The following is a 24,960-nucleotide window of genomic DNA, read 5'->3' on the forward strand; positions in this document are numbered from 1 at the left end:
TGGTTTTGTTTTGGTTTTATTTTGGTGACCCAGTGAGTTTCACTTGGGTCCCTTACAGTAATGTGTGTGAGGAGTTATTTACAGAGCCTTGGACACCTTGCTTTGGCTATCTCACTGAAGAAAGTGTCTCTTGCTCCCCCAGCATCCATAAACTGCTTATAAAGCCCCAGGAAGGGCCACGTGGATCCTTGTGAGCCACACCCCCTTCCATGACAGGATGTTGACAAGCCTGGTCTTGTACAGGTCATCTTGTGGGTTCGAGTACAATAGCCTGACCATGTGGCTGGACAGTGTTCCACAATACTCCATTCCTTCCTCCAGCTTCCATTCTTTCTGCCCTCTCTTCCACGATGTTCCCTGAGCCTTGGACAGGGTGATACCAAGGTCCCATTTATGGCTGAACATTCAACAGTCCCTTATTCTCAGTGTTTTGACCAGTTATGCATCTCTGTAGTTACCATTGCCCTCAGCAAAAAGAAGCCCCCCTGACTAAAGCTGACAGCAGTGGCAATCTGTGGGCATAAACACGATTATTTAAAAGACAGTTTGATGAGCACAGCATGTCCATTTGGCAAAACAGCAATAGCTTCCCCAGCAGGATCTGTCACTTCCCCAGCCACAAGCATTTGACCATGTTCACAGAACTAGACGTGAATCTTCTCCTGCCACTGTTGCGCCAGTGGCACATTTTGCCTGGCCAGTCAGTGTTACATAGAAGACCACAGCTGAGTAAGACTGTTGATGACCAACAATTCTCTCAGCAGCCTGCATAGCACTGATGGCGACCAGCAGGGAGGAAGCTTCCAGCTCTGTTCCAGCTCGATTTCTCTGTATTCTATGACCAGAGCCTATGGTGCCCAGCAAGTCATATCATCTACTTCTGATTGGCAACTAGCCTCAGTGGCAATTGCCTGTATTGTTTGGGGGGGGGGGGCTCTGGGGCCTCCCTAATCAGACCTTGAACTTCTGAGCCTCCTGCTTTTACCTCCCAGGTGCTAGGATTATAGGCATATACTACCATGCCTGGTTTATGCAGGGCTAAAGGATGAACCCAAGGCTTTGTGTGTTCTAAGCAAGCACTCTACCAACTGAGCTACACCCTCAGCCCTGCTCAGTGATCTTCATTCTCTGTTGTCCAAGATGTACTCTATCTGGACAGTGCACATGGCACAGCAGGGCCTTGGGCCGATCACCTACCTATCAAATAGTTCAGAGACCCTGGCAAGGTCTTCCTGTATGCAGCAAACAGAAGTTTTCTGCAGTTGGTTGACAGGACAAAATGACAACAGCATAATTAGTGACTGCCAGCATCTGCTAGTGCATACACACACACACACACACACACACACACACACAGACACACACACGCACAGTGAAAAGTGCCTGACATCTGACATATTTAAGAATTCGAATCTTCAAAACTATTTTTAAGGGCAAAAACAAAAGGCTGGAGAGATGGCTCAGTGATTAAGAGCACTGACTGCTCTTGCAGAGGACCCAGGCTCAATTCCCAGCACCCACATGGTGGCTACAAACCGTCCTTAACTCCAGTTCCAGGGGAATCCAAAGCCTTCTTCTGACCTCCAAAGCATTGCACGACACGGGTGCACTCACATATATGCCGGCAATACATTCATACACATAAAATAAAAATAATAAATAAAATATTTTTTAAAAGGGGGGAGGGCTGGAGAGATGGCTCAGCAGTTAAGAACACTGGCTGTTCTTGCAGAAGACCCGGCTTCGTATGCCAGCACCCATGTGGCAGCTAACAACTGTCCGTAGCTCCAGTTCAAGGGGATCCCACAGCCTCTTCTGTCCTCCGTGGGCATTGCACGACATGGGTGCATTTATCTACATGCAGGTGTAAAACTCATACACATAAAAAGAATAAATAAAATATTAAAATTAAAAGGGGGGGCAGAGAGATGGTTCAGCGGTTAAGAACACTGGCTGTTCTTGCAGAAGACCCAGGTTTGAATCCCAGCGCCCACATGGCAGCTAACAACTGTCTGTAACTCCAGTTCCAGGGGATCAGACAGACTCTTCTGTCCTCCACGGGCATTGCACAACACAGGTGCACTTACCTACACACAGGCAATACACGCATACACATAAAATGAAATAAAAAATAATAAAATATTTGGGGCTGGAGAGATGGCTCAGTAGTTAAGAGCACTGACTGTTCTTGCAGATGACCCCAGTTCGATTCCCAGCACCCACATGGAGGCTATGAACCGTCCTTAACTCCAGTTCCAGGGGAATCTGAAGCCCTCTTCTGACCTCCGTGGCATTGCATGACATGGGTGCACTCACATGCAGGCGATACACTCATACACATTAAAAAAAAAAGCTGGGCATGGTGGCACACGCCTTTTAGTCCCAGCACTCAGGAAGCAGAGAGAGGCGAATCTCTGTGAGTTCAAGGCCAACCTGGTCTACATAGTGAATTCCAGGAGAGCTGAAGCTACCGTCTCAAAAATTCCAAAAAAAAAAAAAAATTGAAATGGATCAGTGTTGGCATTCAGTGACTAGTCATGTCTAATTCCTATCCACTCATCACCAGTGCAATTAAAAAGAAGAGCCAACATTCACAATTAATGCCTCAAAGGGGGCTGGCCTTGAACTCACAGAAATCCACCTGCCTCTGCCTCCTGAGTGCTGGAATTAAAGGCGAGTGCCACCACGCCCAGCAAAATAAAATATTTTTTTAAAAAAGAAAGAAAATAATTGAAATCTTGCTGAGCATGGTGATGCATGCCTTTAATCCCAGCACTTGGGAGGCAGAGGTAGGCAGATCTCTGCAAGATAGAGGCCAGCCTGGTCTACATAGTGAGTCCCAGGTCAACTGGGGCTACAGGGAGATGCTGTCTCAAAAAAGACCAAAAAAAAAAAAAAAAAAAAAAAAAAAAAAAGGGGGAAAAAAAAGAATTTAAAAAAAAAAAAAAAAATGCTCTTGCAGAGGACCTGAGTTCAGTTCCCAGCACCCACACGGTGGTTAACAAACCACCTGTAACTCCAGTTCCAGGGGATCTGACACCCCTTCCTCTTCTGACCTCCATAGCATTGCATGCATGTGATGCACTCACATACATGCAGGCAAGACACTAATACACAAAAAATAAAAATAAATAAATTTAGGGGCTGGAGAGATGGCTCCGTGGTTAGAACACTAGCTGCTAAACCAGGTGTGGTGACCCATGCCTTTAATCCCAGCACTCAGGAGGCAGAGGCAGGTGGATCTCTGTGAGCTCCAGGCCAGCAGGGGTTACAGGGAGACCCTGTCTCAAAAAGAACAACAGAAAAAGAGCACTAGCTGCTCTTGCAGAGGACCTGGGTTCAGTTCCAGGCACCCACATGGCAGCTAACAACTGTCCATAACTCCAGTTCCAGGGGATCAAATGCTCTCTTCTGGCCTCCCTGGTCATTGCATAATATGGATACACTTGCATGCAGGTAATACACTCATATATGTAAAATAAAAATAATGAAAAATTTTTAATTTTTAAAAAAGGAATGCAAATCTCTGTCTGGGTCCTGCCCTCCCTGGTGCCCCATGCTCCTCTTTCTGAAATGGAGCATGGGGCACCAAGGGGACCTGAAGGCAGACAGGTGAGGTCCATGACAGCTATGGCCACCAGAGGGCACCCCAACCCCAGAGACAGTCTTGCCTAGTCAGCGATGCACTAGGCATCCAGAGATGTCTATGTTCCTTGGCCCAAAGGGTAGGAATAAAATAGTTTAGAAAGTGACAGCTTGAGGTACAGTCAGTCAGGCAAGGGAAGTCACCCCTTAGGTAGTAAAACACTGTTGGAACTGAGTCAGAGGCTGGGATGGTACTCCAAATTGGCTATTCATGACCTTGGGCAAGGCATTTCCCAGGCATGGCTCAGTTAACAGGGGTGGAAGAACTTTTACCTCCAGTGCTAACACCAGACAGAGCTCTGGGCCTGGAGATGCTATTTTTCCTTTATTACCCAGCCTGCATCCACTCAGGCCAGCTCACACTGCTAGCTACAGCAGTGATCTCAGGAATGCCACATGTCCCAGTCCCTGACTCCAGAGCCCCAGGATTCTGCTGTGGTAGGGTAGTGTGCCAGGGTGAGTATGTAGGAAAGCAGAAGGCCAAGGTCAGGTGAGCAGAGGGCCCCAACGGGTCTTGATTCATTCAAAACAGACATCCGGTTTCCTCTGGCCTTTCTGGCCTCTCTGCCGGGATCTGGGGGCTTAAAGGAATGAGTCATAGTGGGGGGTATAGGGGAGTTCCCAGCTAATCAGCCTGGGACAGGATAGCCTGAATGCTGAAACAGCTCATCTCTAGTCAAGTGTGGGGTAAGCACAGAAGGCAAGACCCCAATGTCCTATGTTGGGCCCCCTGACCCTGCAGGAGGTAATCTCTTCTGAGTTTATGGGTAAGAATGACAGCCAAGTCCTTCTTCCTCTCTCAGAAAGTTTGCCTAGGGTAGAGGTGGCTAGAGAATCACAGAGAGGGGCAAAAGGGGCTGCCCAGCCTGCCTGCCACAGGGAGAGAGGGAGCAACCTTGACCTAAGACATGGAGGTCTTACTGGAGGAGAGGCCGGCGGCAGCTTCCAGGGCCTCAACAGCAGTTAGTTCAGCCTTCCTGGACTGTTCAAAATCATACACCCTGGAGCAATTTAGGCTTGGGTGTGGCTGGAGGGGAGGAAGAGAATTTGAGGGGACAAGACGTCAAAAGAAGGATCAGAGATTCCACAATTTCACAAACTTTCGCAAACAGCTTTTTGTCCCAACCCTCTGCATTGTCCTGGGCACCAAATTTGCATAAATCCTAGGAAGTTATTACTAAGCCTGAGTTGCCCCAGCCCCAGGTAATTTCCTCCCAGGCCTCCATGGGGTTATGTATAAAGGCCCCCTGGAGCTGGGCCCTGAGAGAGCCCAGAGCTACAGCCCAGATCATCCAGGACCCATGGCACAACCTTCTGCCCAGAGCCACATGAAGCTGATCAGTGAGTGTCCGGGTTACCTGCCCTGGGTGTGGGAGGGAAGGAGGCTGGAGTGGCAAGGTCTCCTGAGCCCTGTCTGTCTACTCCCAGCCCTGCAGCTGCTGCTGTGGCACAGTATTCTCTGGATGGTGCAGACCATTCCCCTGGTCTCTGCCAGTTCTGTGCCACCACCCCTGCCCCTACCCAAGAGCTTCCTACTCAAGTCCTTAGAACAAGTGAGGAAGATCCAGGCCAAAGACGAGGTGCTGCTGGAGCAGCTGGTGAGTAAGAGGCGGCAGAGGGTGTGGAAGAAAGACACTAAAGAGGGCTGGGGGAGCAGGGAAGGGTGAGAGCAAACGGGCAGGGGCAGGCCACGGGTACAGCACAGAGCAGTGTTTGCCTACATGCACAAGGGCCTGGGTTCTACCCATAGAACAACAGAACATTGAGGAAGGGCACAGGGAGCAGGAAGGAGACATGGAAGAAAAGAAAGAGGTGGGACCCTCTGGTGGGGGGGTCCACCAGGAAGGTGGGGGGCTGAGAAGCCAGGTGGACAGAAATGGAAGGACTCGGGAAGGAAAGGTAGCCTGCCCCAAGGGCGTGCCCCTCAGCATCCTTCCATCTGCAGTGTGCCACCTACAAGCTGTGCCACCCTGAGGAGCTGGCACTGCTTGGTCACTCCCTGGGCATCCCACAGGCTCCCCTGAGCAGCTGTTCCAGCCAGGCCCTGCAGCTGGTGAGTGTTTGGAGGAGGACTCAGGAGGAAGAGGAGGAGGGACTATACCCTCATACTTGGGTGCCTGGGAGGTGTCCCATCTCACACAACTAACCTTCCTACTGTCCCCAGAGGAGCTGCCTGAGACAACTCCACAGTGGACTCCTTCTCTACAAGGGCCTCCTGCAGGCTCTGGCAGGGATTTCCCCTGAGCTAGCCCTCACCTTGGACATGCTGCAGCTGGATGTTACCAACTTTGCCACCACCATCTGGCAGCAGGTGAGTCTCCTCATGAGGGGCAAGTGGTAAGTAAGGGTCAGGACAGGGCCATGCCAGTGCACCTGGGCGCCCTGGAAACCCGCTGTATTTCAGAGGCCTGTGTATGGGGAGCTGCCTTCCCATCTACTCCTCCTGCTACTGGTCTTTCTATGGTCCCCTAACTGAGGGAGTCAGATCTCAAGCATGGAAACAGACAGGTTGGAGTCTCAGTTCCCATTCGAGTTAATGATGAGCACCCATAGGCCAGCTCACCAAGTCCCAGCACTCCCTCCTCACCTGCAATAAGGCCTGATCCCTGACCTTCTCTTCCTCCCACAGATGGAAAACTTAGGGGTGGCCCCTGCCGTGCAGCCTACCCAAAACACCATGCCAACCTTTGCTTCTGCTTTCCAGCGCCGGGCAGGAGGTGTCCTGGCCACCTCCCACCTGCAGGACTTCCTGGGGATGGCCTACCGTGCTCTGCGTCACTTCGCCCAGCCCTGAGCAATGCCCTTCCCAGAGAGTATATTTATCTCTATTTAATATTTATGCTTATTTAAGTCTACTATTTAAAGACAGGGAAGAGAAAACGGAGCCCCAGACTTCTAGATCCTTCCCTCCACCTCCGAGTTTTGTTCTCCTGCCTGTAGCAGTGAGAAAAAGCTCCTATCCTCCTGTCCCTGGGGCAGGAGGGACTTAGGTAAATACCAAGTATTGATTCCTGAGGCTGCTCCCGGACCCAGCTCTGAGGTGGCACCCGAAGAACCACAGTGAACCCCCCACCCTAAGGTACCTACTTCAGGGCCCAGGGAGCATCAGGAGGTCTCCCATGTGGGAGACAAAATATCCCTGTTTAATATTTAAACAGCAGCGTTCCCCAACTGAGTCCTTGCGTCCCTTGCTCTGGCCAGTGAGGTCACAGGTCCCCTTGTGTCTCTTCTCTGTCCCCCATGGGAACTAAGCCCTGAGGTCACAGGTCCCCTTGTGTCTCTTCTCTGTCCCCCATGGGAACTAAGCCCTGAGGTCACAGGTCCCCTTGTGTCTCTTCTCTGTCCCCCATGGGAACTAAGCCCCTTGAGGAAGGAGAGGCAGTTAGAGCTGGAAAACTTGGCCCTGGAATTTGCTGGAGACAGTATTCTGATTTTGGAGGACTTGCTCTGACTCCCAGCACAAGGAGCTCAGGCACCAAGGCCAGGATTCTTTTTTAGGGCCTTGCTGGGCTGGGACTGGGAGTATGGGGGGGAAAGGCAGGAGGGATCATGCGGAGAGGGTATGGCATGGAAGGACTCCCATCTGTTTACCCTCCCCCAGGCCCCCACTTGCTCACTGTAACCAAGCTTGAGGATAATAAAGTGTTTGTCTCCAGTAAGTGTTCTTTCTCCTTGATTCTGACTGATGCCTGGCCGGGGACTATTGAATGGCAGGAGAGCCCAGAGGCAGAAGAGGAGGTGCAAGAAGGAAGGGTGCTCTAGCTCGCCCTTAGCACCTATCACCTGGTACTGCCAGTTTCTTGGGGAAGGCAGAAGGCAGATGAATCATGAGAGTGGAGAGAGGGGGCATGGAGTTGGGACAGGCTGGACTGCAGCCAGGCACACTGAGTATGTGCACAGGGCTGGGCCCTTCATCACCCACCATGAACAGCCCTCCACAAAGCTACCCATTGCACAGAATGATGCCATGTCTTTTACAGTCAGGAAGCTGAGTCTGAGGAGATCATTTGGGTCAAAACTCAAGTTTCCAGGCTTGGCTGTCTCCTATAGCAAGCTCTGCCTCCACCCATCATTCAAGGGGCACTTCTGTCTGCCTCAGCTCCTAGGCTGAAGAGGCCTCAGAGGGTCAGGACATGGCCGCAGAGAGCAGGTGACATCACACCTCCAGCTGCAGGATCCCTATGGTTTGGGGATACTCAGCTAGGCCAACCTAGCTACCTTCTTGACAGCCCTCTCCATACTTGGCCCTGCAACACCTCACCACCACTGTCCTTCCCACAGACTCAGAGGGCCTCGACCCTCAACAGGGCTTGGAGAGTATGTAGAAGTCAGAGTTCCCACCCTCATCCTTCAACCCTCTTCTGGAGGGAACAGACTGTGAACTCTGGGTCAGACTGGGTGGGGTGTGACTGAAGAGCAGGACATCTTGCCCCAGCACTGTGGGGCCTTTTCCAGTACTCCCTTTTAATGCGGGTGGGGGGCTGTGGGGGTGTGTGCTGACTCTTCACCACTCCAGTGGGATCCGTGAATGATGAGCCCTGCTTCTGCACCTCCTCTCCCTTCCACCACAGGGCTGTGCTTTGTGCACAGCCCAAGGAGCTGCAGGGAAAGACACTGTCCCCATCCAGGCAGCACATTGACAGCACTGATAGTCACTGGATTCCCAGAGATCTTTATTTATAAATGAACTGAGGAAAACTCCCCTCGTAAGTTATAAAAATATACTTATATATACATTGCGGGGCTATAAAATCTCTCTCTGGGACTATGGTGACCTCTAGAACTGGGGCAGCCATTAGAGCTGTTTACACTTTTTGGGTACTGGTAGAACAGAGATCACAGGAGGAACTGGGAGACCTGACAGGAGACGTGACAGAGTCAGAGGGCAGGAGTGGGGAAAGAGTTCAGAATGACAAAGTGTTCTTGCACCACCGGACATGGCCAACATCAGCTTATCCTCACCACTCCCTGTTGGGAGAGCTGGGGCTGGAACCCTCCCGTCCAGGCGACTCCAAGTTCCTTAGAGTGCAGCAATGGCTTTGGCAGCTACCTGGCGACCCAGGGGCAGGCTGAGGTCCGTGATGGCCAGCACTACCTTGGGGCTGGACATAGCAGACACTTTCACCAGTTCCGACACCTGCCACAGACAGATGAACATCTGCAGCTCCTGGGTGTGACACCCCAGAAGAAAGGCCCTTCCCTTCTGAGAGCTACTCCTGAACCCCACCTCTGCCAAGGTCCACTGCTGCCCAGGGGTACTCACTGTGGTGAAGGGCATGAACTGCAGGATGCTGCCCCTGCTGTCCTGCTCCAGGCAGTCCACACACTCCTCCATGAACCACTGCACAAACTGGGTGTGAGGGCCCGCAGTGCGAGAGCCCAGGATGGAGGAAATGAGCAGGAACAGGTTGGCTGTGCAAAGGGGAAGCAAGACAGCAGATTTCCAGAAAAGGTCAGACTCAGGAAGGAGGGGGCTGAGATGGGAAAGGAAGAAGCACTAAGAACATCTCACCCCAGGACGCCAATGAGAGCAAGTGTAGGAAGAGGACAGGAGGAAGGGGCTACACAGAGCTGAAGACAGACAGCAGGAAGCGGGGGAGGATGGAAGCTGAGTAGAAGGTGAGGGGCCCAGAGGACCCCCTTCTGGCTGACAAGGCCCTGCCCAGAAGGGGCTCCTTCCAGCTCAGCCTACAGGTAGGTGCAGCCAGGACTTACCCAAGACTCGGTTCAGAGGGTCCCTCATGTTAACTGTGTGTAGTTGGGAGGCTGAGAGGGAGCTATTCATAGACCGGTCAGCTGTGGAACAGGCAGAAGGGGTGCTGTGCTCAGAGATGGCTCTTCAGGGCAACCTTACCCATCCTCCACCCATCAGGGGTATCTGGAGCATGTAGAGTCCAGAGAAGATTCTTGGACCAAGAGGTAGAGAAAGGCCTGAACACTGAGAGTACCGTAAGCAGATGAGAGAGAACCAGCCTTCTTCACAGTGCCAAGAGACTGATCTTGGCACTGTGAATGGTTGAAGCTGCTTAACGTTTTTTTTTTTAATATTTTATTTTTTAATTTTTATTTTATGTGTATTCATGTATTGCCTGCACATAGGTAAGTGCACCCATGTCGTGCAATGCCCGCAGAGGTCAGAACAGGCTGTCAGATCCCCTGGAACTAGAGTTACGGACAGTTGTTAGCTACCATGTGGGTGCTGGGATTCAAACCCAGGTCTTCTGCAAGAACAACCAGTGTTCTTAACCACCGAGCCATCTCTCCAGCCCCTTATTATTTTTGTTATTTTGTCTTTTTTTTTCCCCAGAGCTGAGGACCAAACCCAGGGCCTTGTGCTTGCTAGGCAAGCGCTCTGCCACTGAGCTAATCTCCAACCCCTTATTATTTTTATGTGTATGCATGCATTGCCCGCATGTAGGTAAGTGCACCCATGTTGTGGAAGACAGAGAGACTGTCGAATTCCCTGGAACTGGAGTTACGGACAGTTGTTAGCTGCCATGTGGGTGCTGGGATTCGAACCCGGGTCTTCTGCAAGAACAGTCAGTGTTCTTAACCACTGAGCCATCTCTCCAGCCCCAGAAGCTGCTTCTCTTAAAGCCCCAAAATAATCACACCTGCTAAGGTCACACAGTTTGTAAGTACAGACCCAACATCTTTTCTTTGCTCGAGCATTTGGCTGGTCCCCTAGTCCCTAAAAGGCTCCACATAAACTTCTAGGTTCAGGAGAAACCCCTGGAAATAGGAAAAATTGAATGCCACACAGAGCTTCTGGCAGAAAGAAGTCTGGCAGTGAGGAGAGGGCAGTAAGACGGTAATGACATCAGGTGGGGGTGGGGGCTCTGCGTGGGAAGGCGGGGTGGGCCACAGGGCACGTCTCTGGGGAAGAAAGGAAAGTAGGGAGGGTGACTCAAAGGCACAGGCTGTGCTGAGACAGTGAACTCACTGGGTACCTTGTCACCTCTCCACTGGTGACAGGAGGGACAACTGTGAAGTTAGGAGGGGCCTTGGGGGAGAGCTTTGCCTTTAGGGAGAGTAAGCAAGTGATAACTCTGTCTTCAGGGGCAGGCAACAGAACACCTCCTAGGGGACAGAACGGTACAAGCTCCCACCACAGGGTCTGACAGCCTGCAAAGACAGCAAAGACTGCTTGCAGGTGGGGAATCCTGGAGCAGGGGAGGGGTGAGTCCCAGGAGGAGCCCTGACCCTCTCAAATGCTCACTGGGACTTGACAGAATGTTGGCATCATCCTCATTGGAGCTCAGGAGTCGCATAAGCTTGGACGGCTGCATGTCTTCCACAGGAAAGAGGCTGATGTAATCCTGGGAGACAGGAAGTCATTGTCATGCACCCAGTTTCCCAAGTCTCCAGCTTTTTGTGGGCAGATCTGGAGTTCAAATTTGGGTGGAGAAGAGTGTGTCCCCTACAGCCTTGGTCACCATCACCAGCACTGATCCTTCCCGCCCCTCCACCGCATGAGAAGTGAGAAGGGACCCTTACCAAGGGCACTCTGGGGCCCACTCACTAGCCCGTCAGACCTTGACCAATTAAAGAGGCGCAAATAAGCTGACCCCAGGGCAGGGACCGGGTCCCATTCCTTATACCCTATACCTCTTTCCAAGTAGGGGTCTGCTGAATAAACACATGACCAAGTCAATGGAGGGGCCCTACCTCAATGTCTTCCCTGTGTCTCTTCTTTTGGCGGGAAGATGCCTGTCCCTTGTGGGAAGAGTAAGAACTCAGGGCACACCATACTGCCAGTCTGGCAATTGTTCCAGGAAAAAGGGGCATAATTAGAGGGTCCCAAAAAAAGGTATGTATGTCTGCACTGAATAACAACCCCTACTCCACCCCTCCCCCACCTAGCAGAGCTCTTCCACAGCCCAGCTTCTGGGGGCAGCACCAGATTGTGGTGCCTGACTCTGGGTGATGGGTGCCAGACATTCAAGTAGGGGTGCCAGGAGGGCTCTGGAGAGAATCTTACTTGGCCAGTGCAGTTCCAGGAGGGTCCATAAGGCTATGCCACTTGGAGGAGTCAGTAAGCAGGCCAGGCAGGATGTGGCCCAACAGAACCAGGGTCACTTGTTGCATGTCTAGACAGAAGATGGAGTAGAGCAGCTCCACAGCCCGCAGCGTGTGCTCCTTCCGAGTCTCCTTCAGCAGCTCCTGAGAAAAGGCAAGCAGCTGCTGAAGCACAGTAGGCAGGGACCCAAGGGTTCTGACACCCCAGCCACCCCTGCAGCCACTGGTGCTTCTCAACCCCTAACTCTACTTCACAGCCTATCTGAGGAGAGACCCCCTCAGCCTCAGTCTTCACAGGAGGCCGCCCAGCTCCCAGCAGACTCTCAGAGAAGCCTGGCCTACCCTAGCAGGGTGCTAGGTCAAGCTAAATTGCCCCTGCTGCCCCATCTGTGTGGCTGCTCACACCCGCCCCAGCCCAAGTACCTTAATCAGGTTGTTGCAGAACCAGTAGACGCCCCCCATGTGCAGCAGAGTGTCAAGGATGTGGATGGAGCGGCTGTCCACCCAGCCCTTCTCCAGCACCTTGGCAAAGATGTCTGTCAGCACCTCCTTGATGGGACGCTTGGGGGGAAGAAGGTTCCAGTAGGGCATCGTGTCCACGCCCGTGGATGGGAATTTAATCTGTGTGGCTGTCTGCTGTAACACGTCCGCACACATGTGTTCCAGAATTGAGTTCATAATCACCACCCTGGAGGGGCAAGGAGGATGCATGCAGGCACAGCCCCCAGAATTGGATTACGGAAGTATCACCAGGTTATAAGCCCCACTTGGCGCCGGGGGTGGATACGGCCCCAGAGCCGATTCCTGACTAGGATCTCACCTGCTGGGCATGAAGCCTAAAAGAGGCACAGGGCAGGGATTTTCTTTCCCTAGGCAGTTCCAGCAATATATTCAGATTTTCTGTTTCTCCCTCCCGCCAGCCCTGGGCCCTGCTAACTCAGGGTCATAAATAAATGTAATCACTTCCCCCTGGGTTGAGTGCTTCGGGGGAGGAGGGGTCCCCACCCAGTCTTGGCCTCCTCCCAAAGAAAACTGTAACTTCCAGGAGAGGCCCTTGGACCGCACCACAAGACTCTTCCCGGCCCTCAGTGGCTGGGCAAATGCGCATACCCAGGGACCTTCTCAGGAGCATCTGTGAAGGCAGCAGAGTCTAATGCTAGCTGTTCCTGGAACGCTGGCAACTCAAGGAAGGCTCCATAACTTTTAAAGCCACTTTCCCACCTGCAGAGGAGCGGCAGCATTCACACTGCTCCTCGCCCAACAGGATGGGGTGCTTAAGATGGATGATATCAGAGCAAACGTTCCGTGAGCAAGGGAAAAGCAGCTGTGATTTTACACACCCTCCCTAAACTTTGTCTCAGCTGTTCCCACATCTCCCTCAGAAAACATCCTCGACAGCTGCCTTGTGAGCAGACCATGTTCACAGCAGTTCACCACAAGAGTCAGGAGATGGAAGCAATCCAAGTGCCCATCGAGTGATGGAGAATCACGATGGGTATACACATGCAATGGAATGTTACTCAGCCTTAAAAAGGAAGGAAATCTGTCACACGCTAAAATATGAATGAATTATGAAATTCATAATTGGGAAATTATGCTGAGACAACAGTCACAAAAAGACAGATATTACCTACTTCTAGTTATATGAAATATTTAAAGGTAGCCAAAAATCATAGGAACAGAAAGTAGCATGGTAGCTGCCAGGGACTGGAGACAAAGGAAGTGGAAAATTGTTTACTGACTATAAAATTTCAGATGTGTAAGATGAAAACCTTCTGGAAATCTGTTTCACAACAGTGTGAGCAGATTCCATATACTGAACAATGCGTGTAAACATGGCTGAGATGGTAAATTTTGTTATGTGCTTCTTGCCACACTAAAAAAAAAAAACCCCGAGCTGGGCGTGGTGGTGCACGCCTGTAGTCCCAGCACTTGGGGGGCAGAGGCAGGCAGATCTCTGTGAGTTCAAGGCCAGCCTGGTCTACATAGTGAGTTCCAGGCCAGCTGAGGCTGCGGGGAGACCCTGTCTCAAAAAGACCAAAAAAAAAAAAAAAGAAAAAAGAACCCAGCCAGTTGTGATAGTACATGATTTAATCCCAGTACTCAGGAGGCAATGGCAGGCAATCTCTGTGAGATTGGGGCCAGCCTTGTCTGTACAGTGAGTTGCAGGCCATCTGGGACTATAGGGAGATCTTATCTGAAAAAACAGTAACAACAACAACAAAAACCCAAACGGGCTGGAGATGGCTCAGTGGTTAAGGGCACTGACTATTTTTTTTTTTGGTCTTATAAATAATTTGTTTTATTTTACAACTGTTATATCTTAAGCAGTTAAATGTAAGTTAGACATATAAATAAATCTATAACACACAACTCACTAAATGGTACATGTTGTGTTCACATCAGTTGGTTACTTTCTTGTTACTATTAATAACTTTGGGATAGAGGAGTTAGCTAGGAAGGGGAAAGTCAGAAGGGTCATCACAGGGAAAAGAGGCCAAAACTCACATGGTTCACAACAGGTGTGATTGTCTACATGACAACATAAGAAGAAAAGATTATAACCAAACACATGACCAAGCAAAAAAATTATTTTGCTTTATACAAACAATATGCAAATGAAGAGCACTGACAGCTTTTGCAGAGAGCCAGGATTTGATTCCCAGCACCCACATGGCAGCTCACAACTGTCCATAACTCCAGTTCCAGGGGATCCCATACCCTCTTTTGGTCTCCTCAGGCATTGAACACATGTGGTACACTTACATGCAGGCAAGAAACTTGTAAAATATTTTTAAAATCTTAAAAAAAAATAAAAAAACTAACAAAACAAAACAAAAACGACACAACCAAATAATTTAGTTGGGAAAATGACCCAACACCACTGAACCCAATGCAGTGGAGGTCACAGGGAGGTCTTGCAAGTCCCTAAAGAGCCAGTGCTTGAAATGGTCAGGACACCCAGGACAGCTGGGTGTAGGGCAGCTATAAAAACTGCAGATGGCTCAGAGTTCCTCGACAGTGACACAGCAAGATAATCACTTTGCTCTTTTGCACAGCTAGTTTTCTAGAACTTGAGTTCTTTGAGAACAGAAGTCAAAGAAGTTTGGGGTCTACATTCTGGCACACAGAAGGTGCTAGATTAAAATACTCCCTGCACAGAGACACAGACCAAATATCCTCTAAGCCAGTTGCATGAATGTGTGAATAAGAATGTGAGGGAGTGGTGGGAAAGGAAAAAAAAACACAACAAGAGTCTAACCGCCCTGAATATTCACCATCTATAAAGCTAAGCAGGGTGGTCAGAACTTGGAAGAGGAAGTGGGTGAGTGAGCAGCTATCTGGGTAGGTAAACTGAGCAGGCAGGATGTTTGTTCCTGGAAGTGCTGACTCCTCACCACATACCTGTAGGGCTGAAAAGGGTCAGCTGGGTCACTGACCTCTCATTGTAGAACTGCAGGGTGTTCTCACTGTACAGCGGCCCTGCCAGCTGTCGGATCATCTGCAGCGACTTCTCACGCTCATCCAGCCCCAGCATTCGGACATGGGCCACCAGCCAAGCCACAGCGCACACTGCCAGGCTGCAAACCTTTCCCTTGATATTATCAGTGATTTTCTGGGGAGGTCAGTGGGGAGGAATGAGGTGACTTGGGTAGTCTCTCCCCTTCTCTGGCCATCACTTTCCCAGCCTCTAGGGGCAGCTAACTGAGCAGGTAGAGTCCTGTGTCACATTCCCCATCTGTGCAGCACAAAGCTGACCTCCTCAGAGCTACCTAGGAGGAAGGAAACAGCTAAGACCATGATTCTAAGGAAGACTAATACCAAAACGTGATCTCTGATTAAGGATTTCTTGTTGTTTATGCAAAATAACAAACTATCAGTGATTTGCTCTGTATCTCAGAGAAGAGAGGAGGCTGATGTAAAGGTGGGGATACCTGGATAGACTCGAAGGCCAGAACCCCATTCTCCCAGGCATTAAGGATTTCTAAGATGGCTGCTGAAATGCTGAGGCAGGCTTCATGCCACTTCATTTGCCTACAGAGGGTTACGGGTAGGAGAAACATCACCACCAGAGAGCATGGATGGGCTTAAGGGAGCGATTTGAGCCTGACCCCACCACTACCCTGGGATCAGGACCCCCGCCACTAACACTAGTTTCATCTCCGAGGAGTTGTTGAGCAAGGCCACCAAGGACTCTACTTTGGTGGAGTCAGGCCGGAAGCAGGGGTGGTCAGGGTTCAGGATCTTGCCCTCCTCAGGCATACAGGTCTGCATCCAGGTCTCAAAGAAGGGCACCTCTTCTCCTGTGCTCGACTCAGAGAGAATCACCTGGGTAAGGCCAGATGGAGACACTAGCTGAGTGAGGAGGGCACGGCATCTGCCAGAGGACTCACCAGGGCTCAAGGGGGACTGGGTCTCAGTCTCCTGCCCTATTGACATTCCCTTCCCAGCCTCAAGAACTAAGGACAAATCTAAGGGAGGCAGACAGGGAGCTGTGCTGCCACCTAGTGGTCAGTATGAATCTAGTGACATTGGAGATGCCCAATTTCTAGGCCAAGAGAATCTGCTGACTTGGGAGACCAATGGGGGCAAGGAATAGGTAAGGGAGTCACTGGCTGTTTCCTTCTTCTTTGCCCCACTCACTGGTGCCTCTTACTCCTATTGGCTTTCCCCTCACTCACCTCTGAGCCATAGGTCTGGGCCACGTGGCACAGCATGAGGAAGGAGATGTCAAAGAGCAAGGCACGAACTGAGGCTGTTTTGGCTGTGGGAGGGGTAAGAAGGCCAACTTCTCAGCCCAGTGCAAGGGCCCACAGCCCTGTCTTGATCAGAAGAGGTCAAGATTTTCTTTTGTCTTGTTTTTACGGTACTGAGAATCGAACTCAAAACCTCATGCATGCTAGGTAGGTACTCTGTCACTGAGCTACATCCCAGTCTAGGATTTCCTTAAGGAAGGTCAGGGACCAAGTGGTTTGTTCAAAGCTCTGAGGCTCAGAATCCTTTTCTTGGGTCTCAATGAAAACATCATTCCTTCCTTGAAATCCAAAATTTCTAGAACCCAAACCAGCCTAAACGGTACAGGTAGGATAAAGGCAAAGCAGTGGTTTTGTTGGAATCCCTTCCCCAATATTACCCAATGCTCTGGAGAAAAGTTCCCACATCCTCAGAATGAACCTGGGTGGCCCCTCCCTCCACTTTCTCCTCAGTGCCTATGGGGTCTGTAGCACAGAGACTTACTGCTCTCTCCACTGCCATGGGTAGTGAACTCATTCAGACTGTGGAAGGAATAGAGACAGGTGACATCAAGCAGTGCAAGAGCTGAGAAACAGCCAGGCAATGGGGCAGGGCTTGGGGGAAGGCTACAGGTTCAGAGGAGTGGTCACTAGAGTTTGAACAACAGATTAAACATAAAATGAACACTACCATTACATAAAAACAATTACTTCTATTAAGAGTGTGGTGGCTCACATCCCAGTACTCAAGAGGCTAAAACAGGAAGATGGTGTTTGAGGCCAGCCTGGGCTATATAAAGTGAGACCCTGTTGCAGAAAACTGTTAATGCTCCCAGAATGGAACAGTGCTCTATATGTCAAATTCTAGGTCACCTTAAAAAGACAATAGGCTTTAAGAGCCCTCACTGGTAACTACGCGAGGTGAACTTGGCAGCACTTGGGAGGTAGAGGAAGGATCAGTTCAAAGCCAGTCTCAGCTACAAGGTGTGTTTGAGTTCAGCCTGGCCAACATGAGACTGTGTCAAAAACAAATAAGTAACTGGTCCAACAGAAACCCTCCAAGCCTACTGCTCAAAGCCTCATCACCTTGTTGGACAACTTTACTCCCATCTTCGGCTGCAGAGGAAAGTGCTCTTGGGTCAAGAGAACCAGCTCTTCTGCCAAGGTCTCTAGTTAGGATGCTCCACCCTGGGTCATGCATCTCAAGGAAGACCCAGAGCCAGGCGCCTTGATCCTACTCTGCTACCCTCTCCCTTCAGACATGACCTCCCCTTCCACGTCAGGGCTGCAGTTCTCACTTGATGAATTTCCGGGCGAAGGATTTAAGTTTCCCAGTGGCAGCCGCAGCAGCCAGCAGCAAATCCAGGCTCTTTCCAGACAACATGTGTCCAAGGACCCCCAGCAGCCCCTCTGGAGACTTGGAGTGGTCTGCATCCATCGTCTGGGGACAGGACAGAAAATCAAGTCCTGAAAAATACTGAAGACCGGCCCCCCGCCCCCTGATACAGCCTAGCCACACATTTTCTCTCTGCATGTCTCCATTAATTGGTACACTGTACCCTGAAATTTAATCTGACTTTCTGGCTGTAATCTGGAAGATCATTGATGAAAACTATCCTTGCTCTGTGAGCCTTTGTGTTCAACTACACTGGCATGACAGGTGTGGGTGACAATCTGGTTGGGAGCTTCTCTTCTGTCTTCAGGAGGTGGTATCTGTGAAGGCACCTAGTTCAGTGCCTAGGACACGGGAAGGGAAACTAATGTCAGCTGTCAGTGGTAGCTACCCTTGCCTTCCACCCTGCTCCACTCCCAAACAGCTATGCACAGAAGTCAGAGATCAGAGAGGTGTGTGGGCCCTCACTAGAGGGCCTGTATTTATCTGTATTTATCTGGAAGCAGAGTAAAACCAAAAGCAAGAAAGGAAGTCTTTAGTGGCAAGGTGCACTCACCTTGAGGATGTTTGTGACAGTGGGCTCTGCCCGAAGGATTAGTCCAGGATTGGGCTGAATGTTGGCATTTTCTGATGATTTTAGCTGGGGGTCCCGATCTGCTGTGCTATGGTCATAACCCAGAGAAGAAAGCAGAAATAGAGATTTGTGTGTGTGTGTGCATGCGTGCGTGTGTGTGTGTGTGTGTGACAGGTCTCATACTATAGCTTGAACTCACTATGTACCCCAGGCTGGCCATGAACCAAAAGCAATCCTCCTGCCTCAGCCTCTCAAATGCTGGGATGACAGGTATGAGCCATCATACCTGGCTAAGAAAATTTCTTGACACATTCTCTAATCCAACTCCAGAAACAAGAGGTAGAGCAGGTGGGAAGCAGATAGGAAACTTCAAAGACTGGAAATGCAACTCAGTAGCAGAGTGCTTGCCTCACATGCATTACATTACACACTAGGTATGATCCCCAGCATGGCCAAAAGAAGGAATCTTCAGAGTTGGGATGATGTTTATGGATAAAAGTGTATTCAATATTGCAATAATTCAACTTCTCATTAGTTATTACATCTATTCTGAAAGTTCATTTCAGATTAAAGGAAGATTTAAGAGGCTGGAGAGATGGCTCAGAGGTTAAGAACACTGGCTGTTTTTGCAGAAGACCTGAGTTCGAATTCCAGCACACACGCACGCACATGGCAGCTAACAACTGTCCACAACTCCAGTTCCAGGGGATCCAACGGCCTCTTCTGTCCTCTGCAGGCATTGCACAACATGGGTGCACTTACCTACATGCAGGCAATACACGCATACACATAAAATAAAAACAATTAATAGGGGCCAGGCATGGTGGCGCAAGCCTTTAATACCAGCACTTTGGAGGCAGAGGCAGAGGCAGGCGGATCTCTGTGAGTTCAAGGCCAGCCTGGTCCACATAGTAAGTTCCAGGACAGCTGGGGCTGCAGGGAGACCCTGTCTCAAAAAGACCAAAAAAAAAAAAAAAAAAAAAAAAAAAAAAGAAAAAACAGTAAGTAAAATATTTTAAAGGAAGATTAAGAACTTTTTCTTTTTTTTCTGGGGCTGGAGAGATGGCTCAGCAGTTAAAAACACTGGTTGTTCTTGCAGAAGACCCAGATTTGAATTCCAGCACCCACATAGCAGCTAACAACTGTCTGTAACTCTAGTTCCAGGGGCTCTGATGGCCTCTTCTGTCCTCCAAGAACATTGCATGACACAGGTGCACTTAGCTACATGCAGGCAATACACTCATATACATAAAATAAAAATAATAAATAAATATTTAAAAAAAACTTTCTTTTTTCTTTGATCATAAAGGAGGGTAAGTTAGAGACCAGCAACAAAGAGTTTTGTAAAATTCTGATCAAATCAGTGGCTTCTTTTCACCCCTGCTCCCTGGACTCCAAGGCATTGTCCCAGTCACTTGCAACACAGACTTCAAAGAAGAAAGGAAAGGTACCAGAAGCCAGTATAGCAGGAAAGAGGGAGGGAGATCAAGGGCCCCTAAGGCAGTCCAAGTGGGCTCACACATACCGTTTGGCAACAAGGTTGGCAAAATTGGCTTCAGACAGAAGCCCCTGCTTGTTACACTCCTGGAGGAGGAAGTTTGTGCAGTCACAGCTGTGAAGAAAAACAAGGATGAGGGAAGTGGGCAGAGAGCTGGGGTCTGAGGATGGGGCAAGTGGTTCCTACTCAGTCCCTTCCCTCCTTTAGGGTAAAGAAAAGAGAAGTGCCCAAAGGAAGGCAGAGGGGCTCTGGGTACTTGGCAAAAACAAGGAGCCAGAGTCCCCCGAAGCTCATCTGGCACAGTGAGTTCCAGTAAAACAAAAGCGAATAGGGGAACTCATACTTGCAGCGCTGGTCAGCTTTGTCCAACAAAGGTGTGAGCTTCAGCAAGAACTCAAAAGCACAGTTGACATCCTCAGTGAAGTCCTACAAAGAATCAGAAAATTCCACCTGGGATCTAGGTCCCCCACTAGCAAGGGCAGGGAGATGTTTGAGGCACTACTGCTCTCTACATGGCCATCCTGGGTGAATCATTGTAGGTCATCTTGCCTGCTGGGGCTTGGGAGGGGAATCAGCCTGAGCATACCATCTGGATCCCTGTGCATGTTCTAGGAAGCACACAGGTATACAAATGTACAGCCTTCCTCTGGACACAAGAACACACTACTACCTAGCTGCGACCCAAGGAAACCCACCCTTGTCCTTGCTTCTCCTTACCTGTTCCCATGCCCCTCCTCTCATTCTCCAACTCACCTTGTCCCCGTGAGAGTATTTTTTCAACTTCACCAAAACCTGTGGAATCTAGGGAACGAGGAAGATGGAAAACAGGAAAATCAATTTCTTTTCCCTTTCACCTACCATGGAAGACTCCCCATTCCCTGCTATGGGCACAGAGACAGGAACACTCTTAATCGTAAACTCATGGGTACCTAAGCACCTGATACCCCTCAACCTACAGGACATGGGGGGGGGGGCTCTTATTTCTGCTGATTCAACAAGGAAATCCTAAGGGCTAAATTGGAACCCCAATTCAGAGGGAACAGGGCCACTTTCCCTGGTTCCCTTAGCTGCCCTGAACTAATCTGGCTGAAGATGAGCTCATGGTAAGAAACAGCAGAACGCACAAGTAGCTAAACCAGCCTAAAACTAAGAAAAAAGGATCAACTGGAACTGGTGTTGGAGACTCAGTGGGTAGGACTCACTGGTAGGAGGGGGACACACAGGGCAAAGGTCCAGCATTGATGCTGCTTCTCTTCAGGGGTGTCCCTAGATTGGCTCTTTGCTGCTCCCATGTCCCCAGGTACCTTAAGGTAGGTAAAAGCTGTCCACTTCAGCTCCTGTGTACCCTCGGGAGACTCGATGAGTCCCACAAAGCAAGCCTTCCAGATTTCCAGGACAAAAAGTGGGGTGGGGATATGCTGTGGGAAATCCAAGGGTGAGGCATAACAAGTTGCTGCCCAGATCCCTTCATCTTTCTGTAGGCTCAAGAGACCATGCTGAGTCTGTGACTACACAGCAGGGTCCCAGCTCTAGTGCACAGAACCAGGACTGGGAGGTCAAATGACAGAACTATGCGTGACTGGCATCCATTTTCCACCAAGGGATCAAGAAAAAAACCTACTCCTGTCAAGAAGTTCAAGACTCCTCCCCTCAAATGACCAGCCCACCAGGGAAAGGGAGAGCTACTTGGCCCTACCCACCTGCATGCGCTTCACCATCATCAGCTGCTCCACCAGGGGCTGCATCTCCCCCGTCAGGTTCATGGTACCCTCAAGTAAGACCAGTGCATGGACAGTGGGGAAGCCAGTCTTGTGCAGCTGCTCTGAGTGCACAGAGAGCATGGTGGGGATGCTGAGGGGACAGGTGTACAGGGACAGTGTTGAGAACTGAAGTGAGAGCAGAGGAGAGAGACCTGGTACCCCATCTTCCCACAACTTAGGGCACATCCTCTGTCTCCCTTCACCACTTCCCCCAGGAAGCCTGACCTCCTGATGAGTGTGCTGCACTGCTCAGCCTGGCTCCGGAGCTGGGGGTTGCTGAGATTAGCCAGGATCTCCCCAAGCTTCAAGATGGAATGCTCAATGGCAGTCCAGGAGGCTGGTGGAGAAAAAGAAAGGCAGAAACACACTGGGAAAGAGGAGAGGTAGGCATGGCCCCAAACTCCTTGACCGTGGCACCCCCTGGGCCCACAAAACCACAAGGCTTTCTCTGAGGATGATGTGAAGGCCAGGGCCCTGAGGGCAGCATGCACTGTTTCTAGAAGGGAAGTTGGCACCAGGGCCAGAGCCCCTAGAAACCATTCCCAACGGCCTGACCTCCAGGGACTGCACACCACTGACTAGAGACTAGGCAGGCACACACAGGCAATGGGAGAGAAGCACAGGAAGACTAGAGCCCAGTGACTGGACAGGGACAGGGGCACAAACCACTTCTGGAGTGGGCCAGCTGCATAGCAGCAATTGCTTCCCCTCTAGGCAAGCTGGCCCCTAAACACCTTGCCGACATAGCCTCTGCTCTTTCAACAGCTTGCCCAACTGGTCTAACCCACCAGTCTCTCTCCTAAATGCCCGCATTCATGGTCTACAGCACATACTTAGTGCTTAATTATAAGTCACTTATCCTAGCTACAGTTCAGGATGGTCAAATGATAAATGATGGCACCAGCTCGTCCATTAACTTCCATGTAGCACAACAGAAAAAAAACAGGTAAGACCATTAAAATCAAGTATTCATCTACTTTTTAACCAATAAACATTTATCAAGTGCTTAAGGAAGGTAAGAAACTGCCAGCACCAAAAAAAGCAAAAGAAGCATTGAAAAACTTTCAAAATAGTTCATTTTGACATCGTGATCATTAACTTTATGGACTTTTCTCAGACAATAAAACTTGGAGAAGTAATAGACTAATCCTCTACCAAGTTCTCCAAATGAGCCCCAAAGGCTTGGGAGCCACCCACTCTAGCACTCTTGCCACTGGAAAACAAGAGCTCCCTACATGGCTCCGGCCACTGTGGCTCAAGAAAGACTGTAGCCTCAGGACTCCACTAGAGGAAGACTTCCCTCCCAAAGATCTTGTCTGTTCTCAGGCTCTGGATGCTTTCAATATCTATCACTGGAACTTGACTTAAGAGGTAGATGGCACATAGGCCTGAAAGACAGGCTCGGAGTTTAAAGGGATGTTTCAGGTCACATTCAAATTCGAGTCATTTGCTTCCAGACGATGAGCAACATGGAGACAAACAAGAACAGATGAGGAGCTTGTCTTGTTCTCTATCTCCTCCAGGTATATGGCGTTCTAGTCTTGCTCCCCGCTAGTCTGCAAGCTTGCTGAGGGCAGGGACCCTGCCACATGCTCCTTCAGAAGCCCCCCTCCCCCACCCCCAGAACCTGGCACAGTGCTGGGCATATGAGAATGCTCAGTAAATACCTGTTAGTTGATTGGCTCGGGTGCCACCCTGCCCAAGTCCCTGGGATGTATGCAATGCTTATGGGGAGAGAAAAAAGGAAGTGGGATGATTTCGGATCCTTCTGGAAAGAAGTGGGATGGCACCCTGCCTCTCCCCTCTCAATCAAAGGACCAGCTACAGAAGCAGCAGCAGGCAGGGCTCCGGGAATTAGGGACATACAGGCCTCCTCTAGTTTGGCGATGTGCAGCAGGGCCCGGTTCTTGGTGCTGCTCAGGGTCTTCTCTAGACACCGCAAGCATAAAGCAAGCTGCTTCTCCCCAGTGGCCGATGTGCTGGCTTCCAGTCCTTCTTGGAGCCGCTCTGCAGAGGCTGCTGTACAGCGCAGCAGCCAGTGGAGGGCGCTGAGAAGCGCTCGGCAGAGCCCAATGCATTCCTCTGCTTTGCCGTGGCAGCTACAGGGAGGTTGAAAATTTGTCTCTATTCCAAAGGCTGAAATCCGACCCACACTAATGTTCCCCCAGAGTCTCTGACACTCCCCTACTAGGGAACAGAGCTGGAAAGCTGGCAGTGTCCTGGGTAAGACACCTAGTCCAGTCAGCTTCTACCAGACAAGATTTCAAAAATGCTCTTCCAAGTAGAGAAGAGGCATTTTCTCCTAAGGGAATAAAGAGAAAAGATCAGGATGGGCAGGCAGACAGAAAAAAATGTGGGAACCCAAAGAGTTGGACTTAGTCTACATTCTAGGCTACAGGCTTTTCCTCTGCAATGAAAGAATGCCGGAATGTTCAGCACCTCCTCACTCAGCTCTTACCTAAGTCGGTCACAAAACATGTCCATGACGTCCAGCAAAGCCTGGACACACAGGTCCCGGGAAAAGTCATCAAACTGTGGAAGAAGAGTAGAGAGGCTCCAGCACTGCCCTCCTCAACCTGGGCTCTCATGCAGGAGGTGGGACATACAGGGCTGCTACTTCTCTTTCTTCCCTCAGGCTGCAGACTCAGTCTCTCCTCTCTGTATGGAAATGGCTTCCTAATTCCCAGAATATCCCCCATCTCCACTCCTGGGAAAAGTCTGCAATGCCAGCCAAAAGGCATCAGGTGCTACCGGTCCAGACTCAGGGGACACATGACCAGAGTGGCCAAGGAAGTAGTCCTTATCTGTCACTACCTTACCTCTGTCCTCTCCCTTCACCCCACCACCAGCTTGTGAGTGGCCATGGTCATACCTTACTGATAGCTGTGAGGACAGAGGAATAGGACACCATCTAGAAGGAAGCAAGATATATAACATTCAGACAAGCCATCTCCTACTAAGAAAGGCAAATGCTGATGTTGAAATTGCTGCAGCCTGAGGCTGCCTTGTCAGCTCATTAAAAGACATATAATAGCCGAGTGTGGTAGCACATGCCTTTAATCCCAGCACTCAGGAGGCAGAGGCAGGAGGATCTCCGTGAGTTCAAGGCCAGCCTGGTCTACATTGTGAGTTCCAGGTCAGCTGGACCTACAGGGAGACCCTGTCACAAAATTTAAAAAAAAAAAAATTGTAAAAAAAGAGACATGGGGCTGGAGAGATGGCTCAGCAGTTAAGAGCACTGGTTGTTCTTGGAGAAGACCTGGGTCCATATCCCAGTACCCACATGGTGGCTAACAACCATCTGTAACTCCAGTTCCAGGGAGCCCAATGACTTCTTC

General features: G+C 50.2%; 2 protein-coding genes and 1 non-coding gene across 13 annotated transcripts in view; 1 reads left to right on the plus strand and 2 right to left on the minus strand.

Annotated features, from left to right (window-relative positions):
- Nucleotides 1–4,946: 4,946 nt before the first annotated feature.
- Nucleotides 4,947–6,439, plus strand: Csf3 (colony stimulating factor 3). Of its 4 annotated transcripts, none has more exons than XM_008829416.1 (5): nt 4,947–4,986; nt 5,074–5,264; nt 5,591–5,698; nt 5,810–5,956; nt 6,275–6,439. In XM_008829416.1, the coding sequence occupies exons 1-5, from the start codon at nt 4,947–4,949 to the stop codon at nt 6,437–6,439; spliced, it is 651 nt and encodes a 216-aa protein (XP_008827638.1). The 4 variants fall into 4 exon arrangements, with proteins under 4 accessions (XP_008827638.1, XP_008827639.1, XP_008827640.1 ...); XM_008829417.1 differs by having other exon boundaries at nt 5,074–5,243; XM_008829418.1 differs by lacking the exon at nt 5,591–5,698 and having other exon boundaries at nt 5,074–5,254; nt 5,812–5,956.
- Nucleotides 6,440–8,296: 1,857 nt separating this feature from the next.
- The window catches only part of Med24 (mediator complex subunit 24), a 41,430-nt gene continuing 24,766 nt past the window's right edge, over nt 8,297–24,960 (minus strand). For 6 of the 8 annotated variants that reach the window (XM_029561785.1, XM_008829420.3, XM_029561784.1 and 3 more), the window contains 24 exons: nt 24,495–24,533; nt 24,081–24,154; nt 23,489–23,721; nt 23,290–23,346; nt 21,848–21,959; nt 21,563–21,713; nt 21,167–21,280; nt 20,616–20,663; nt 20,206–20,288; nt 19,890–19,976; nt 18,347–18,452; nt 17,696–17,838; nt 16,903–16,940; nt 16,347–16,429; nt 15,815–15,993; nt 15,600–15,699; nt 15,105–15,280; nt 12,088–12,352; nt 11,627–11,808; nt 11,314–11,404; nt 10,865–10,964; nt 9,361–9,441; nt 8,909–9,057; nt 8,297–8,782 (listed from right to left, as the gene is read on the minus strand). In XM_029561785.1, coding sequence (XP_029417645.1) covers nt 8,666–8,782; nt 8,909–9,057; nt 9,361–9,441; nt 10,865–10,964; nt 11,314–11,404; nt 11,627–11,808; nt 12,088–12,352; nt 15,105–15,280; nt 15,600–15,699; nt 15,815–15,993; nt 16,347–16,429; nt 16,903–16,940; nt 17,696–17,838; nt 18,347–18,452; nt 19,890–19,976; nt 20,206–20,288; nt 20,616–20,663; nt 21,167–21,280; nt 21,563–21,713; nt 21,848–21,959; nt 23,290–23,346; nt 23,489–23,721; nt 24,081–24,154; nt 24,495–24,533 — 2,808 coding nt within the window. In that variant the 3' untranslated portion in view covers nt 8,297–8,665. Of the gene's footprint in view, nt 8,783–8,908; nt 9,058–9,360; nt 9,442–10,864; nt 10,965–11,313; nt 11,405–11,626; nt 11,809–12,087; nt 12,353–15,104; nt 15,281–15,599; nt 15,700–15,814; nt 15,994–16,346; nt 16,430–16,902; nt 16,941–17,695; nt 17,839–18,346; nt 18,453–19,889; nt 19,977–20,205; nt 20,289–20,615; nt 20,664–21,166; nt 21,281–21,562; nt 21,714–21,847; nt 21,960–23,289; nt 23,347–23,488; nt 23,722–24,080; nt 24,155–24,494; nt 24,534–24,960 lie in introns of those variants that run through there. The other 2 variants (XM_008829421.3, XR_003848904.1) reach the window with 2 other exon arrangements.
- On the minus strand, nt 16,606–16,709 carry LOC115069657. The gene has a single exon (XR_003848905.1). It is a non-coding gene; the product is annotated as a small nucleolar RNA SNORD124 (small nucleolar RNA).

Source organism: Nannospalax galili, unplaced genomic scaffold (assembly GCF_000622305.1).
Source record: "Nannospalax galili isolate Female #2095 unplaced genomic scaffold, S.galili_v1.0 scaffold1274, whole genome shotgun sequence".
Lineage (NCBI taxonomy): Eukaryota > Metazoa > Chordata > Mammalia > Rodentia > Spalacidae > Nannospalax > Nannospalax galili.